Genomic DNA, 17,909 nt, shown 5'->3' with positions numbered 1-17,909 from the left:
TAATACAAATCAAATGGAGTTTTTTAAACAAATTCAACAATTGCTCTTACCACTGGCTACATCTAATTTGATAGTAGCAGGGGATTTCAATGCTGTAATGGATCCAATTTTGGATAAAAAACCAAGTAAAGTTATGAAATCATTAGGCTTAGATAATTTGATAATATCTTGTGATTTGGTAGATATATGGCGAATTCTTCATTTTAATGATCAGGAATTTTCTTTTTGTTCTCAGGTCCATAAATCTTTCTCACGAATTGATTATATATTTGTTTCTAATAATATAGCGCAGCATATCTTAAAAGCAGTAATTGATCCCATTATAATTTCTGATCATGCTGGTGTGTGGATTAATCTTCAAAATTATGATGTTGAAAACTTTGATTTAATTTGGAGATTTAATAATGATTTATTAGTGGATTCAAAATTTCTTGAAGATTTTAAAATAAAAATGCAAGAATTCTTTCAATTTAATGAATCAGATGATATTAATGCTGAGATCTTATGGGATGCTTTTAAAGCAACTATGAGAGGAAATATTATTTCATATTCAACATTTATTAACAAACAAAAAAAAAAACAATTTATTGAGATGGGAAAGCAAATTAAATTATTAGAAAATAAATTAATTGATAAATGGGAAAATAATACACTACAAGAATTATTAAAATTAAAAGTTAAATATAATGAGATTTCTTCTCAAATTGTGAGGAAAGACATTTTCAACAAACAAGTACAATATTATGGAAATTCAAATAAAGCGGGGAAATTATTAGCAAACTTTCTAAAAGCAAAGAAAAGAAAATCTAAGATTATTGCAATTAAAGATACACAAGGTAACACACATACCAACACAAAAGATATTATAACACAATTTCTTGATTTTTACAAAGAATTATATACTTCCAATTCTTATAAAAATAAAGAACAAGACGGATTAACTTTTTTAAATTCATATATTGGACCAAATATTCCAGATCATATAAAAGGAAGTTTAGAAGAACCTATATCTTTAAAAGAATTAGAAATAGCATTGAAGTCTCTTAGAGCTGGATCCGCTCCAGGTGGAGATGGGTATACGGTTGAATTTTATAAATTTTTCCAAAATATCATATTACCACATCTGTTAAATTTGTATCAATATCAAATAAAGAATGAAAATATTTCTGGTACTATGGCAGAATCGATAATTATAGTCTTACCAAAACCAAACAAAGATCCTACTCTGGTTTCAAATTACAGGCCTATTTCATTATTGAATGTGGATAATAAATTAATGGCTAAAGTATTAGCATTAAGATTGGCAAAAGCTCTCCCTTTCATTATTGATGTACATCAAACAGGATTCATTGCTAAAAGACATTCATCAAATAATACTAGATTAGCATTCCACTCATTAAATTTAGCAAAAAATATAAATGATCCAGTTTTTTTAATATCTTTAGATGCAGAAAAAGCCTTTGACAGAGTGGAATGGAATTTTATACACCAAGCTTTACAATGGTTTGGCATAGGATCCGGTTTTATTAAAATGATTCAGACATTGTATAGCTCTCATGGAGCAAGATTATATATTAACAATAATTTATCAAATAGATTCATCTTGCATAGGGGAGTTAGACAAGGATGCCCTCTGTCTCCTTTACTTTTTGATATTGTCCTAGAACCTTTATTAATTGCAATAAACAAAGATAAGGAGATAAAGGGAATATCATTTAACAGTTTTGAATTTAAATTATCTGCATATGCAGATGATATATTATTATATTTAAGAGAACCGGAAACTACTATTCCATGTATACTTAATTTAATAGAAAAATATGGTACTTTTTCTGGATATAAAATTAATTGGAACAAATCTGAAATTCTCCCAATAAATGTTCATTGTACCAAAGGATTATTTGACCCATATTCATTTATTTGGAAAGAGGATGGTATAAAATACTTAGGAATTATGATCAAAAATACAATTGAAGACACAGTCAAAGAGAATGAAAAACTTTTATTAAAAAAAATAACAGAAATGTGTGAGCAATGGAATCCATTACATCTTTCTTGGTGGGGAAGAATTCAAACAATTAAAATGATGATATTGCCTGTGGTTTGTTACCAAATGAGTATGATTCCAATATTTTTTCAGGGGTCATTTTATAAAAAACTTAATAATATTCTTACAAAATTTGTTTGGTGTGGGAAAAGACCAAGAATCGCTTTAGTATCATTACAAAGACCAATTATGGAAGGGGGGGTAAATTTTCCAAATTTTTATAGGTATCATCAAGCCTATATTTTAAGACAGGGTATGTATTGGATCCTCCCAGACCTTTTGGAAAATGTACCAGATTGGCTGTATTTAGAATGGCGGCTCCTGTTCCCTTTATATCCAGAACAATTAATAACTATAACAATGCCTAAAAGATACAAAGATCACAGAATTTTATTTGACACTTGGAAAACATTGAGATATATCAGTAATTTATCATCAGAACCTATTGCTAAATCTCTAAATCAATCAATATGGATAAACTCCAGGATCAAGATTGGCGGATTTAAAATCGTCTGGAAACAATGGATAAATGCAGGAATAAGAACATTGAAAGATGTCATATCAGAAAGATCACTGCTTAGTTTTTCACAATTGCAAAATAAATTTGGATTAAATAAAACACAATATTTTAAATGGATGCAATTGAAGCAGGCCATTCAGGTAGGGTTCCCTGAATGGAAAAATCTAAATAATCAATATAGTTTACAGGTTCTATGTTTCCAGACGGATTTTTTGGGTCACCAAGCCGCAAAATGGTACAAATTGATATACGGATTTTTAAATAAAAAAAAGAAAACAGGTCTTAGGGATATTTGGAGTATTGAGATTGGTCAGACAATTTCTGAATCTCAATGGCCACGACTTTGGTCCTGGAGATTAAGATCTACAAGGTCAGCATCTATGAATCAAACATGGTTGTTTTTATTACATAGAGTGTTCTGGACCCCAACGCGCCTGCAAAAAAATAGATAGTACTAGATCTAATAGATGCTGGCATTGTAAATTGGAAATAGGGACGTTAGATCATTTAATCTTTTTCTGTCCCTGTGTAAACGCATTTTGGAATTCTATTTGGCCCCAAATTAATAAGTTACTAGAAAATCACGTAGGACTCTCATATGACACCATATTATTTGGAACTGCAATGAGAACTAAGAGTCCGATATCAGCAAACAATAATAAGCTATTATTAATACTAACAGGAGTCGCCATGCAACAAATTACTCAAAACTGGAAAGACTATACCAAATTGAATTATACATTCTGGTGGAACTCTGTTTGTCATATTTATAAAATGGAAAAAATAATAGCGATACAACAGGGAAATCTTCTTAATTTCATGAAAATATGGCAACCATTGACAAATTATTCTAATGATTAGTTTCTTAGCACAATGATAAAAATAGTATATGAATGGGGTGGGATTTGAATAATTAATGGAAATATTTATATAAAAAGGGAGAGGGAATTATATTGTATATGTTATTGAATAATCTTTATCATATTATATTTTAAATACTATGAATTAATAATGATAATATTTCAGATATGTAATAATTAATATATATTGTATGAATTAAATATTGTAAGAATGGAAAATTTATAAATAAAAATTTAAAAAAAAAAAAAAAAAAAAATATATAGCAGAATTAGAAAAGGTACAAAGGGCGATGAAAATGATAAAAGGGGATGGGATGACTTCCTTATGTGGAAAGGCTAAAGCAGCTAGGGTTCTTTAGCCAATATTACATTATATAGCTATATTCTGGGTTCATCTTTCCCACACGTATCACTTTGCACATCCTCGCATTAAATGCCATCTGCTATTTTGTTGCCCAGTCTCCCAACTGCAGTCTTTCAACTTTTACAAACCTCTTGTGATTTAACAATTTTGTATCATTTAAATATCTCATAAGTTATTCCCATCATTGGATCATTTATAATGTTAAAAAGTAGCAGTCTCAGCACAGACTCCTGTGGAACCCCACTATCTACTCCTCTTCATTCAGAATATTGACCACTTAACCCTACTCTGTGTTCTATCTTTCAACCAGTTCTTAATCCATAATAGGATATTACCTCTTATGCCATGACTTTCTAATTTCCTTAGGAATTTTTCATGAGATACTTTTTCAAATACTCCACAATGGAAACAAGTCAACTTAATCGCTCGATTACCAAAACAAAAAGACTGGTATAATAGATTATCTCCAATCCAGGCAAAATATCAGCTGGCTAACTAGATTCCAGTAGAATTTGTCATTATAGTGTCTCAATTGCTAGATCCTCCTATAGAACTGCTGATGGGGATCTTGGTGACTCAGTGGAAGGAAAACTACAGCAGGGGGTGGGCTGGTCTCTGAATAGAGAAACAAAGCATATCTCACAGCATTTGACTTCCAAGGATCGGAACTGGAAATTTGCTAAGTGCCTTTGATTTTGTTCTTAAATATCTCAACTGACTGGAATTAGGTTTTGCTACCTGAAATATTTTTCTCTAGACTTGAGCACTGACTTTACTAGTTAATTATTGAGTTTTAAAATCACTGTGCTTCTCTAGACTTGAGTACAGACTTTATTTAATTACCGTCTTTAAGCCCGTTACATTAATGGGTGCTAGAGTAGATGTTTTGTCTGTCTGATTTTTTTTCTTTGTCTCTCTGTCCTTGCATGCTGCCTGTCTGTGTCTCTCCCTATGTCCTTAGTGCCCTCAGTGCCTCCTTCCTATGTCCTTAGTGCCCCTAGTGCCTCCTTCCCATGTCCTTAGTACCCCTTCCCACGTCCTTACCTTAGTGCCCCAGTGCCTGCGTACTGTGTCCTTAATGCCCCCCAGTGCCTCCTTCCTGTATCCTTAGTGCCCCCAGTGCCTCTGTCCTGCTTAGTGTCCTCAGTGCATCCTATGTCCTTAGTGCCCTCAGTGGCCCTTTTTATGTCCTTAGTGACCCAGTGCCTCCTTCCTATGTTCCCATCATTATCTTCCAGACTTTGTCCCACCCCCACCCCTGATGCCATTCTGCCTCCCATCCCCCTGAGCAGCATGTTTCCATTTAAACCCCCCCACCCACCCCCAATGCCTGCCTGCCTGCCTCCCATCCCCCTGAGCAGCATGTTTCCATTTAACCCCCCCCCCCCCGATGCCAGCCTGCCTGCCATCCCCTTGAGCAGCATGTATCCATTTAACCACCCCCCCCGCCACACCCAAAACCCCCGTTGATACTCCCACAGCTCCAACAGCGTCCGAGGCACAGTAAACACACTGCTTCGCGGTCTTCTACTGGCCTAATTTCCTCTGCCGTGTCTCTGATGAACTGCAAAGTTTTGGTGCATGTACTACTTTTGTGTTGTACTGCTGTCTCTCTATCTTGTTTTTTGTTATACACAATTACAAAAAAAAAAAAAAAATAAATGTAACCCAACCTCATAGTGGTAGCTGAATGTAAACATAGGAGAGTGAGATGTTATGAAGACCGAGATAGAATGTCTAGTTGGGTTCTGGAATGTGGGATGTTTAAGAATGAAAAAGAAACAACAGGTTATATGCAGTCCTGCGTGGCTTAGGTCGTTGTATGATAGGGAATGGGCTGACTGGACTTACTGGAGATTAGGAAGTCAGCAACAGTGACCCACTAGGGATTACCCCGAGAGCTCTTCTGTAAGGTGAATAGAGGTCAGTGTTCTAAGTCAGTGATTTTCAACCGCCAGTCTGCAGAAATTTCCTGCCGGTCCGCACAGGGCCAGTGAGATCAGGGGAGCTCTGACATTTTGCTTCCCAGCTCTCAGTACTTGCCTGCAACAGCACCATTAGTGTCAGCGCAGCGATTCACTTAGGAAGCCTTGGGTCCTTTGATGGATTGTGCCACCTCTGAGGAAAGAGGAAGTTGCAGCATCAGAGGTGAGTCGCAACTCAGCAAAAGCTCCAAGGCTGCCTAAGTGAATCACTGCGCTGATGCTACTGGCGCTGCTGAAGGCAAGTATTGAGCTGTTGGGAGGGGAGCGGAGGGAAAGGGAGGAAGCCACTGTTGGAGGCTGGGAAGCTGCTGGATAAAAGGAGAGCTGCTACTTGGCCTGGAGGGAGGGAGAGGGAGGAAGGGAGAAGGAGAGATGCTGCTGGGAGGGGAGGAGGGAAAGGGAAGGGAGTTACTGTTGGATAGGGGAAGGAGGGAAGGGAGAAGGGGTTCTGCTGGACAGGGGAGTAGGAAAAAAGGAAAGAAACAGCTGGCATAGAGATTAGAGGAGGGAAAGGGGGTCAGAGTGGAATGGAGAGATCAAATAAGGGAAAGAGGAGAGACAGAGGAAAGAGAAAGTAGAGAGATTAATGCTGGGAAGGGGGTAAGCTAGTTGCACTCCCCTAACACTATTCCTGTCATGTGTGACTGCAGTATTCTGTTAGCATGATATTTCTGTATAGCATTCTGTAATAATTTGGCTTATTCAGTTTTCTTGATAGTAGAGGGGATATATGTGAAGGGGAGGAGAGACGGGTTTTGTTGATCCTTGCTCTGTATTATTTGTATTTATAAAATGACAATTGTACAGAATATTGTTTCTTTTTATACTTTGATAAAATACGTTCAATATAAAATCGTAACTATTTGGGGTTTGTGCGGATGGGATCAGATGGTTTGCAGGGACCGAGTTCACGGTGACGGGGTTTTTATTTCGGTCTTAGTAGTTTGCCGGTCCACAAAAAGCACAGTTACTTACCGTAACAGGTGTTATCCAGAGACAGCAGGCAGATATTCTTGACTGATGAGTGACAGCACCGACGGAGCCCCGGTACGGACAATTTTAGAGTGATTGCACTCTAAGAACTTTGAAAGTTCTAGTAGGCCGCACCGCGCACGCGCGAGTGCCTTCCCGCCCGACAGAGGCGCGCGGTCTCCAGTTAGGATAAGCCAGCTAAGAAGCCAACCCGGGGAGATGGGAGGGACGCAAGAATATCTGCCTGCTGTCCTTGGATAACACCTGTTACGGTAAGTAACTGTGCTTTATCCCAGGACAAGCAGGCAGCATATTCTTGACTGATGGGTGACCTCCAAGCTAACAAAAAGAGGGATGGAGGGAAGGTTGGCCATTAGGAAAATAAATTTTGTAAAACAGATTGGCCGAAGTGTCCATCCCGTCTGGAGAATGCATCCAGACAATAATGTGATATAAAAGTGTGAACTGAGGACCAAGTAGCAGCCTTGCAGATTTCCTCAATGGAAGTAGATTGGAGGAAAGCTACAGACGCTGCCATAGCTCTAACTTTGTGGCCCGTGACAGAACCTTCCAGTGTCAGGCCCGACTGAGCATAACAGAAAGAAACGCAAGCAGCAAGCCAATTGGAGAGAGTGCGTTTAGATACAGGATGACCCAACTTATTAGGATCAAAGGACAAAAATAGTTGAGGAGATGATCTGTGGGGCTTAGTACGTTCAAGATAGTAAGCCAGAGCACGTTTACAGTCCAAGGTATGCAAAGCCTGTTCACCTGGATGAGAATGAGGCTTTGGAAAAAATACAGGTAGGACTATGGACTGGTTAAGATGAAAGTCAGACACAACCTTAGGAAGAAATTTGGGATGTGTACGGAGAACCACCTTATCATGGTGAAAAACAGTGAAAGGTGGATCGGCCACTAGTGCATGCAGTTCACTGACCCTCCTGGCAGAAGTGAGAGCTATAAGGAAGACCACTTTCCAGGTAAGAAATTTGAAATGCGCTGTGGCCAAAGGTTCAAAAGGAGGCTTCATTAAAGTGGAAAGAACCACATTGAGATCCCAGACCACAGGAGGAGGCTTGAGAGGTGGTTTCACATTGAAAAGGCCCCTCATGAACCGAGAAACCAAAGGATGAGCCGAGAGGGGTTTTCCATGAATTGGCTCATGAAAGGCAGCAATTGCACTAAGGTGAACTCTGATAGAAGTAGATTTAAGACCAGAGTCAGACAAGGAAAGAAGATAGTCCAACACCAGTCCCACTGCTAGAGACATGGGATCATGGTGATGTAAGAGGCACCAGGAAGAAAACCGAGACCACTTCTGTTGATAACACTGGAGCGTGGCCGGTTTCCTGGAAGCATCAATGATAGAGCGGACAGGCTGAGAAAGGAGTGAGTGAGCCGAAGTCAGCCCGAGAGATACCAAGCTGTCAGGTGCAGAGACTGTAGGTTGGGATGCAGTAGGGTCTGCTGATGCTGAGAAAGCAGAGAAGGAAACAGTGGAAGAGGTATGGGTTCCCTGGAACTGAGTTGAAGTAGAAGGGAGAACCAATGTTGCCTGGACCACCGTGGAGCGATGAGAATCATGGTGGCTTGTTCCCTCTTGAGCTTGAACAGTGTTCGCAGCATGAGCGGTAGAGGGGGAAAAGCATATAGCAAGAGACTGGTCCAATCCAGGAGAAATGCATCGGGCGCCAGACGGTGAGGAGAGTAGAGTCTGGAGCAAAACAGGGGCAGCTGATGGTTGTGGGGAGCTGCAAAAAGGTCCACTTGAGGAGTGCCCCATTGAGCGAAAATGGTCTGAAGAGTCGAGGGATCGAGGGTCCATTCGTGAGGTTGGAGAATTCTGCTGAGATTGTTCGCTAAGGAATTCTGTTCCCCTTGAATGTAGATAGCCTTCAGGAATAAGTGACGAGCTGTCGCCCAAGACCAAATCCGTTGGGCTTCCTGACACAACAGGCGAGAGCCCGTTCCTCCCTGTTTGTTGATGTAGTACATTGCAACTTGATTGTCTGTGCAAATGAGTAGTACTTGAGAAAAGAGAAGATGTTGAAACGCCTTGAGGGCATAGAACATCGCTCGGAGTTCCAGGAAATTGATGTGGTGTTTCTTTTCCTGGGCAGTCCAAAATCCCTGAGTTTGGAATTCGTTCAAGTGAGCTCCCCAGGAGGAATCTGTGGTGATGACTAGTTGATGAGGAGGTAGATGGAACAGCAGACCTCTGGATAGATTTGAAGATGTCAACCACCAAAGAAGCGACTGTCGAAGAGACGAGGTCACAGATATATGTTGTGAACAAGGATCCGTCGCTTGGGACCATTGGTTCGCTAAGGTCCATTGAGGAGTACGCAGGTGGAGACGTGCGAAGGGTGTGACATGTACTGTCGAAGCCATGTGCCCCAATAGCACCATCATGTGATTCGCAGAAATGGTAATCTGTTGAAACACCTGCTGACAGAGATGGAGGATGGCGTGAAGGCGGTTGGATGGAAGAAACGCCCTCATCAGAACAGTGTCCAGAACGACTCCAATAAATTGAAGTCGCTGGGTCGGAATGAGGTGAGACTTGGGTAGATTGATTTCGAACCCTAATAGTCGAAGGAAGTGAATGGTCTGATTGGTGGCAAGCAGAACCGCCTGAGGGGAATGAGCTTTGATCAACCAGTCGTCCAGATAAGGGAAGACTTGAAAGTTGTGAGAGCGGAGATAGGCCGCTACCACAATCAGACATTTGGTGAATACCCTGGGAGAGGAGGCCAGGCCGAAGGGTAGCACTTTGTACTGATAATGATGTTGATTGATGAGAAAGCGCAGATATTGCCTGGACGTCAGATGGATAGGAGTATGTGTGTAAGCCTCTTTGAGATCGAGGGAGCATAGCCAGTCGCCCTGAGCGAGAAGAGGGTAGAGGGTGGCAAGAGAGAGCATTTTGAACTTCTCCTTGACCAAACATTTGTTGAGATCTCTGAGATCTAAGATGGGTCTGAGGTCTCCGGTCTTTTTGGGAACTAGAAAGTACCGGGAGTAAAAACCCTGACCTCGCTGATCTTGAGGAACTTCTTCGATGGCATTGAGAAGAAGGAGGGATTGAACCTCTTGAGCGAGAAGAAGGGACTGAGACTTGTTGGAAGCAGACTCTTTTGGCAGGCCTAACGGTGGAGGAGTCTGAAAATTGAATGAGTAGCCATGGACTATGATCGAGAGCACCCACTGGTCGGTGGTGATTACCTCCCATCGAGAGTGAAAAATGGTTAATCGACCTCCTATGGGCTGTGGAAGAGGACAGGAGGGAGGGAGACTGGCAATGCCCAGGAGAAGGGAGTCAAAAGGGCTGAGTCGGCTTAGTCTGATTGACAGGCTTTATGGTAGGCGGCTGTTGCTGACGTGCTTGTTGGTGCTGTTGCCGCTGCCGCTGCCTCCGAGGTTGTGGAGGTTGAGGCTGAACTGGCCGAGCAGAAAACCGCCTCCGATATGATGGCTGCTGTCTAAATGGAAGAGGAGGAGGAGGCTTCTTTTTATTTTTCAGCAAAGTATCCCACCTCGTCTCATGGGCAGAGAGCTTTTGAGTGGTGGTATCCATAGATTCTCCAAAGAGCTCATCACCTAGGCAGGGAGCATTGGCAAGGCGGTCCTGGTGGCTCACATCAAGGTCGGAGACTCGGAGCCATGCCAATCGTCTCATCGCTACAGACATAGCCGTGGCTCGGGATGTGAGTTCAAAAGTATCATAGATGGACCGGACCATGAACTTCCTGAGTTGTAGGAGACTGGAAGTGCATTGTTGGAATGCAGGAAGCTTAAGGTCAGGAAGATACTTTTGAAAAGAAGAGACTTGCTGAATCAAATGTTTCAGGTAAAAAGAGAAGTGAAACGCATTGTTACCTGAACGGTTGGCCAGCATTGCATTTTGGTAAAGTCTTTTACCAAATTTATCCATGGCCTTGCCCTCTCTGCCAGGAGGGACAGAGGCATATACACTAGAGCCTGCCGATTTTTTGAGGGTGGACTCCACCAGCAGAGATTCATGGGGCAGCTGGGGTTTGTCAAACCCTGGAATAGGAATCACCTTGTAAAGCGATTCCAGCTTCCTAGGGGCTCCTGGAACGGTGAGAGGAGTTTCTAAATTTTTGTAAAAAGTTTCCCTCAAGATGTCATGGAGGGGTAACTTTAAAAATTCTTTTGGAGGCTGGTCAAAATCCAAAGCATCAAGAAATGCTTTGGATTTTTTAGAGTCAGACTCTAGAGGGATGGAAAGGGTGTCCGACATCTCCTTAAGAAACTTGGTGAAGGACGAGTGTTCTGGCTTACCAGCAGGATCCTGCACCGATGTAACATCCTCCTCCGAGGAATAATCTGCCTCGGTACCGAGGGGGTCATCAGAATCATCCCACAAATCAGGGTCCCGTACCGATGACAGACGGCCCTGAGAAAGTGGGGTAGAAGGTTCGGTATGCTTGGTTTTGCGTACCGATTTACCAGACCTCATGGACACCGTACCGGGTGACTGTACAGCAGTACGGGTGTCAGAGAACGGCACCGGCTCCGAAGTCGAGTAAGCAGTGCGTCGAAGAGACTTCGGTTCCGCCAAGAGAACAGGCATAGAAACAGATTTTTGCGGTGCCGACAACGTCGATGCCGACAAAACAGGCTGTTCGACGATCGGCACCGAATGCTCAGTAGATACCGACACTGGAAGGCTCGGAGTCAGTAGAGCCGGGAGCAAGTGTTGTAACTGCTCCTTAAGCTGGACCTGAAGGATGGATGCTATTCTCTCATCCAGAGACGGTCCCGATGGCACCGGTACCGCTTTTTTCTTGCTCGGTAACCTGCGGTGCAGCTCGACGCTCAGGCGAAGTCGATGCCGATGAAGAGGCAGTGACTTCAATAGGAGCGGAGCGTTTGCGAGGCCGGCGCGCAGTCTGCAGGACTTGGCTCACTGCTTGTTCGACTGGCGGGCTAAGGACAGTAGGGGATGGCTTCTTAGCCGGCTTACCTACAGGGTGCTACACCGAGGATGGATCTTGCGGTGTCGAAGTCACCGGTGCCGATTTGGAGGAAGATGACGGTGTCGATGCCGGGGGAACTTCCATGGCGGCACCGAAAAGAATTCGCTGTTGAATTTGGCGATTCTTTAGAGTTCTCTTTTGGAGAGAACTGCAGCGGGTGCACGTTTCTGCCCTATGGTCCGGACCCAGACACTGAAGGCACCACTTGTGCGGGTCGGAAAGAGAAATAGGATGTGCACACCGCTGACACTTCTTAAAACCCGGTGAAGGGGGCATGAAGGGAAAAACGGCCGTAGCAAAATCGATGGTGCCAACAGGCCCCGCCGGGGCTGACCGGAAAAAAGTCGAAAAAATAACGCGCGAGCGGGAAGGCGAGAAAAATTTGAAAAAATTTTCCAACAGCAGTTGGAACACGCGTCTTCTTAGCTCCGCGGAAACTAAGAAACTGGAGACCATGCGCCTCTGTCGGGCGGGAAGGCACTCGCGCGTGCGCGGTGCGGCCTACTAGAACTTTCAAAGTTCTTAGAGTGCAATCACTCTAAAATTGTCCGTACCGGGGCTCCGTCGGTGCCGTCACCCATCAGTCAAGAATATGCTGCCTGCTTGTCCTGGGATAATAATTCTTTTATTTCCACCGGTCCATAGGTGTAAAAAGGTTGAACACTGCTCTAGGTTCATCGACTCAAATAGAAAAGTAATGTAGAATAGAAGTGGTACTTTCCAAGTCATGATATGAAAGTCAAAAAGAGCAGAGGTTAGAAACCCTGAATGCGTCCATTATTGTAGAAACGAATGGATGCTGAGGGAGAGAGTCATGGCTGAAGGAAGTATTGGAGGAACTGATAGCAGTAAGTTGAAGTGTGACTTGTTAGGGCATCTTACTAATCTGGAAACCTCCCTATGGACTTTGTTAATAGTAATGGCAGAATATGGGGATTTCTCAGGGTTTAAGTTGAATTTGGATAAGTCCCTGGCACTCACTAACTCTTTAGAGGTGCGTGATGGTTGGGTGGGCCGGTTCCCATTGCAATGGGAGGACTTTTCTTTTCGCTATTTAGGTATTCACTTAACTCCCTCAACCATATCTCTTAGGACCTCAACTTGCGGTTTCTGTTAGATTACATGTGTCAACCCTTGGATGGCTGGAAATTTTTTTCCCTTATCTTTACACTGCAGAATTCAGCTATTTAACATGGTAATTTTTCCAAAATGGCTCTATGTTTTGCAATTCTTGCCAATTCGTTTATTACAGAAAGATCTGCAAGAGTTATATAGATTGCTATCTAAATTTTTCTGGGGAGGCATGAAGCCTCGTGTGGCTTTTCTCTATCAGGCCAACTCTTTTTGTAAACTGTCTAGAACTGAAAGGTATAGAAAACACTAATGTAATGTAATATCTACTGTGGTCTTGGTCTCAGGATAGGATGGGCGTTTCTGATATGCAGAAATATAATCAAGCTTATCTCCGATATCTTAGACACTGGATTCTGGGACAGGAGACCTATACCTGCTTTGATTATGAACTGGCCTTGTATCACCCTTGGCAACTGTCTCTACTTCACGTTCCTAGGGCTTCGCTTCCTGTCCCTTTACGCTCTTCACCCTTACTGGGCTCCCTCAGAAATAACTGGAAATTCTTAGTGATCTTGCTTGGTGGGAAGCCTGGAGTCTCTGATCAACTTCCTATTCGGGGGAACCTACAGTTTTTGCCGGATCAAGAATGTCTGCCTTTTCGAAGATGGACCCAATCAGACATAATATTATTGGCTCATATACTGCGGGTTGATGGTACTATGCAATAGAGAATGACATGGTGACAAAATTCATCACCGTTCCCGTCCCCGCGGATAACCGCGGGAAATAATCCCATGTCATTTTTTTAGTGTCTATTTCAACCTCAGTCCTTCTATACAAGCATTCTTCAAGCTTGAGGGTCAATGGTTGTGGCCATTCATATTCTGATTTACAGACTTCACAGAAAACAAAGAACTAAAATGTCCCTGGCATGATGGCACACAATGGAAACTGCTGCACAGGTGCAGACCAAGCCAAAAGCTCTAAGCGGAGGGAAACTTTCCCATGTCCGAAACTGCTAGGGATCACTTGTGAGGACTTCCCATCCTACTCTCCTCAAAGGGGAAAAAAAAATCAATAGCTAAAAGTTTTATATATTTTTTTAAATTACTTTCAGGACCAAATATTATCCACATGTAAGAGTATAACAATGTTTCCCTATCATCACTACACTCTTCGGTTTGAGGTCAAAGCATCTAAAATGGTTGCTGATGCTGACCTGCATAACATGCAAAAAGAAAAATGCAAATCTCACCGTCATTTCCTGTTCAAATCGTCGGAAGATCTGATCTCTCTGTTGCAGCAGTTTGTTGCTAAGTTGCTGTTGTGCTCTCTGCTCCTCTTTTTGGAGAAGTCGAAGTTCTCGCAGTTCCTGACGTCTAAATAGAAGAATCATTGTAAAGCAGGAAGATAATGTCAGAAGTGATTAACAGTCCACTCTATCCTAATTATTCTCCCCAATACAAAATAAATATAAGGAGAAAATTTTGATTTGATTGATTTATTACTTGATATACCACTACAAATCTTTCAAAGTTCTATACTGCTAACAAGGATAGTGAGTGGACCATGTGTTGTTTCTATTTGCTGCATCTTGGTAAGGTAAAATTATGTCATACCTGATAAATTTTATTTCCTTTAGTCCTACTAGTACAGTCCAGAACTGGTGGGTTATGTCCATCAACCAGTGGATATACATGGACACAGAAAAAGAAGTATCGTGCATCCATGGAATATTCAATATTTCAATTAGTCAAGCAATGGTGTTCATGGCAATACTTTTGGTCAACACTGACAACTTGAAGAACATATGCCTCATTTAGCCATTTCACTTAGTGAAACATGTTTTTTTTTTTAAATTCATTTTTCCATCTTACAACAAGTGCACAATACTACATCATATTAACTTTTACATATCACTTGATATTCATACAATTATGATTTTACATATATGAATTTATTCCCCCCATCCACACTTCCCACAAGTAATTTAATTCAAAATATCATTTATATATTATATTTCAATCTATTAATCAGACCTTTAAAAGAACTATTTACCCTCCCCTACATGTAAATGTACTTTCATTAGGAAAATGTCTATTCATTGCAATAATTTGTTAATGGCCCCCAAATCTTTTTAAAATTATTATAATTCCCTTTTTGTATGGCAATTGATCTTTCCATTTTATAAATATGACATAATGAATTCCACCAAAATCATGTTGTTATGAAAAAGCTTGAAGATAGAAATTAAACCTGCCAAAAACAACAAAAAAAACAAATAGGATAAAAAAAAAAAAATTTACTGCTTAACAGGAATAAAATTTCTTAAACACTCAGGGCAGGTTTCTGGACTGGTCTAGAAGAAAATGATCAGATAAGGCAATTTTTTCTTCCTTATTGTCCAAACCAGACAAGTCCAGAACTAGTGCTCAAAAAAGGGTGGAACTAAAGTTCAAAACAAAGGCCTTACTTTACATGTGCCGATTCTGATTGACAATATTCCCCTACAACAGGTCTCAAGCATCAAAATCCTTGGGGTAATACTAGACCACAAAATAACATACCAAGATCATATGAAACAAACAGTAAAAAACTGCTTCTACAAATTGTGCTTGATCAGGTCATTAGCAAAGGTGTTGGATCCGCCAGCTCTTAACATTCTTATTCACTCCCTCATTATTTTGAAACTCGATTACTGTAATTCATTATTATAAGGCATCATTCAAAAACAATTAAGACTACAATTAATCCAAAATACCGCAATAAAAATCATAACAAACTCAAAAAAATATGATCATGTAACACCACTTCTAAAAAAACACACACTGGCTCCCAATGACCCACCATATAATGTACAAAATTGCATTATAATAATAACAGTTTATATACCGCAGGACCGTGAAGTTCTATGCGGTTTACATAAGATCAAAAGAAGGTACAAATTGATTGAACTTAAGAAGTGAAAGAAAGTGGTTAATAGGTCAAGAGAACCGTTATTGAGGAGAAAGATGTACGGGTCAACTGTCTAGATATTTCAGGAACAGATATGTTTTTAGGCACTTCTTGAATTCCTCAAAAGTAGTGGGCGAGTGCAATTGTTATACATCTTTACCCCATAATGCTGCCTGATGTGAGAGAAGGTGTTGATGGTGTTTTTTCAGTTTACATCCTCTAACTGGGGCTGAAACGAAAGTCAAATGTAAGCTTCACTTGTGTCTGTTGGCTGAGAGGGAGAAAAGGTCAGTTATGTATTTAGGGGCTAGTCCATATAGTACTTTAAAGCAGAGGCAGGCGAACTTAAACTTTACGCGTGCTTCCATGGGCAGCCAGTGCAACTGCCGGTAGTAAGGTGTCACATGATCAAATTTCTTTAGCCCGAAGATTAGTCTGATCGCTGCATTTTACATTAATTGTAAATGTTGCATATTCTTTTGGGAAATTGCTAGATAGGTGATGTTATAGTAATCAAGTTGACTTAGTGCGAGGTATTGTACCAGGATTCTGAATGCTGACGTATCAAAATATGATTTAATGGATCTAAGTTTCCAGAGAGTGAAAAAACCCTTTCTGATTAAGGAGTCCACCTGGTTAGTCATTGATCCAGAGTTACACCCAGTATCTTCATGGCAGACTGAATAGAGTAACTAAGTTTATTGATGCAGAGTGGTGATTTGGTGTCAAGCGGATGGGTTCATAGACAAAACCGCCGAAGATAAAGGCACGCGCCGACAACTGAGCGCAAGACGGAAGTGCGTGCCGAAGAAAAAGAATGTTTTTAGGGGCTCCGACGGGGGTTTTTGTTGGGGAACCCACCCCACTTTACTTAATACAGATCGCGGCGGCGTTATGGGGGGTTGTAACCGCCCTCATTATACTGGAAACTTAACTGTTTCCCTGTTTTTTAGGGAAAAAGTGAAGTTTTCAGTAAAATGTGGGGGGTTACAACCCCCCAAGCCCCCACAACGCGGCGCGATCTGTATAAAGTAAAGTGGGGGGGTTCCCCCCACACACCCCGTCAGAACCCTTTAAAACAGTCATTTTCTTCGGTGCGCCTCCGCGTTGCGTTCAGTTGTCTGCGCGCGCCTTTGTCCCGACGCGCTTTTGACCTGACACCAAGCGGATGTGGTGAAGCAACGAAAAATTTCATTTTTTCGGAGTTAAGTTTGAGTTAGAAGTCAGTCATCCATTGCTCCATCAGATTTATAGCTTCTGATGCCTTGGGAGTAGTTTCCGAGATAGTTAGTAAATGGGATGATGATTGTAAAGTCGTCTGAATAATTTTATCCCCAGCTGGGTTAATTGCGCGCCCAGAGAGGACATGTAGACATTGAAAAGCAATGGGGATAGCGGTGACCCTTGCGGCACACTGGATGGATTGCTCCAGGAATAGGAGAGATCATAATTGAAACATACTTGATAGGTACGGGACATAAGGAAACCACAAAACCAGTTCAACACCTCATCCCTGATATCAATAGCGTCTAGGCATTGTAGCATTTTCCCATGGTCTACTAGAAACATAGAACATGACGGCAGAAAAGGGCCACGGCCCATCTAGTCTGCCCACACTAAAGCTCAGTTACTTACCGTAACAGGTGTTATCCAGGGACAGCAGGCAGATATTCTTGACTGATGGGTGACAGCACCGACGGAGCCCCAGTACGGACAATTTTAGAGTGATTGCACTCTAAGAACTTGGAAAGTTCTGGTAGGCCGCACCGCGCACGCGCGAGTGCCTTCCCGCCCGACAGAGGCGCGCGGTCCCCAGTTAGGATAAGCCAGCTAAGAAGCCAACCCGGGGAGGTGGGAGGGACGCAAGAATATCTGCCTGCTGTCCCTGGATAACACCTGTTACGGAAGTAACTGTGCTTTATCCCAGGACAAGCAGGCAACATATTCTTGACTGATGGGTGACCTCCAAGCTAACAAAAAGAGGGATGGAGGGAAGGTTGGCCATTAGGAAAACAAATTTTGCAAAACAGATTGGCCGAAGTGTCCATCCCGTCTGGAGAAAGTATCCAGACAATAATGAGATGTAAAAGTATGAACTGAGGACCAAGTGGCAGCCTTGCAGATTT

The 17,909-nt window shown here is 41.8% G+C and overlaps 1 protein-coding gene across 2 annotated transcripts in view; it reads right to left on the bottom strand.

Annotated features, from left to right (window-relative positions):
- Positions 1 to 17,909, bottom strand: part of SLK (STE20 like kinase) — a 277,359-nt gene that overhangs the window by 120,947 nt on the left and 138,503 nt on the right. For both annotated transcript variants that reach the window (XM_033941264.1, XM_033941265.1), the window contains exon 11: positions 14,084 to 14,207. In XM_033941264.1, coding sequence (XP_033797155.1) covers positions 14,084 to 14,207 — 124 coding nt within the window. The remainder of the gene's footprint in view (positions 1 to 14,083; positions 14,208 to 17,909) is intronic.

The sequence above is a fragment of the Geotrypetes seraphini genome, chromosome 4, assembly GCF_902459505.1.
Source record: "Geotrypetes seraphini chromosome 4, aGeoSer1.1, whole genome shotgun sequence".
NCBI classification, from domain to species: Eukaryota; Metazoa; Chordata; class Amphibia; order Gymnophiona; family Dermophiidae; genus Geotrypetes; species Geotrypetes seraphini.
Note: the sequence above shows the minus strand (reverse complement) of the source record. Positions and strands in the feature narration are given on the sequence as shown.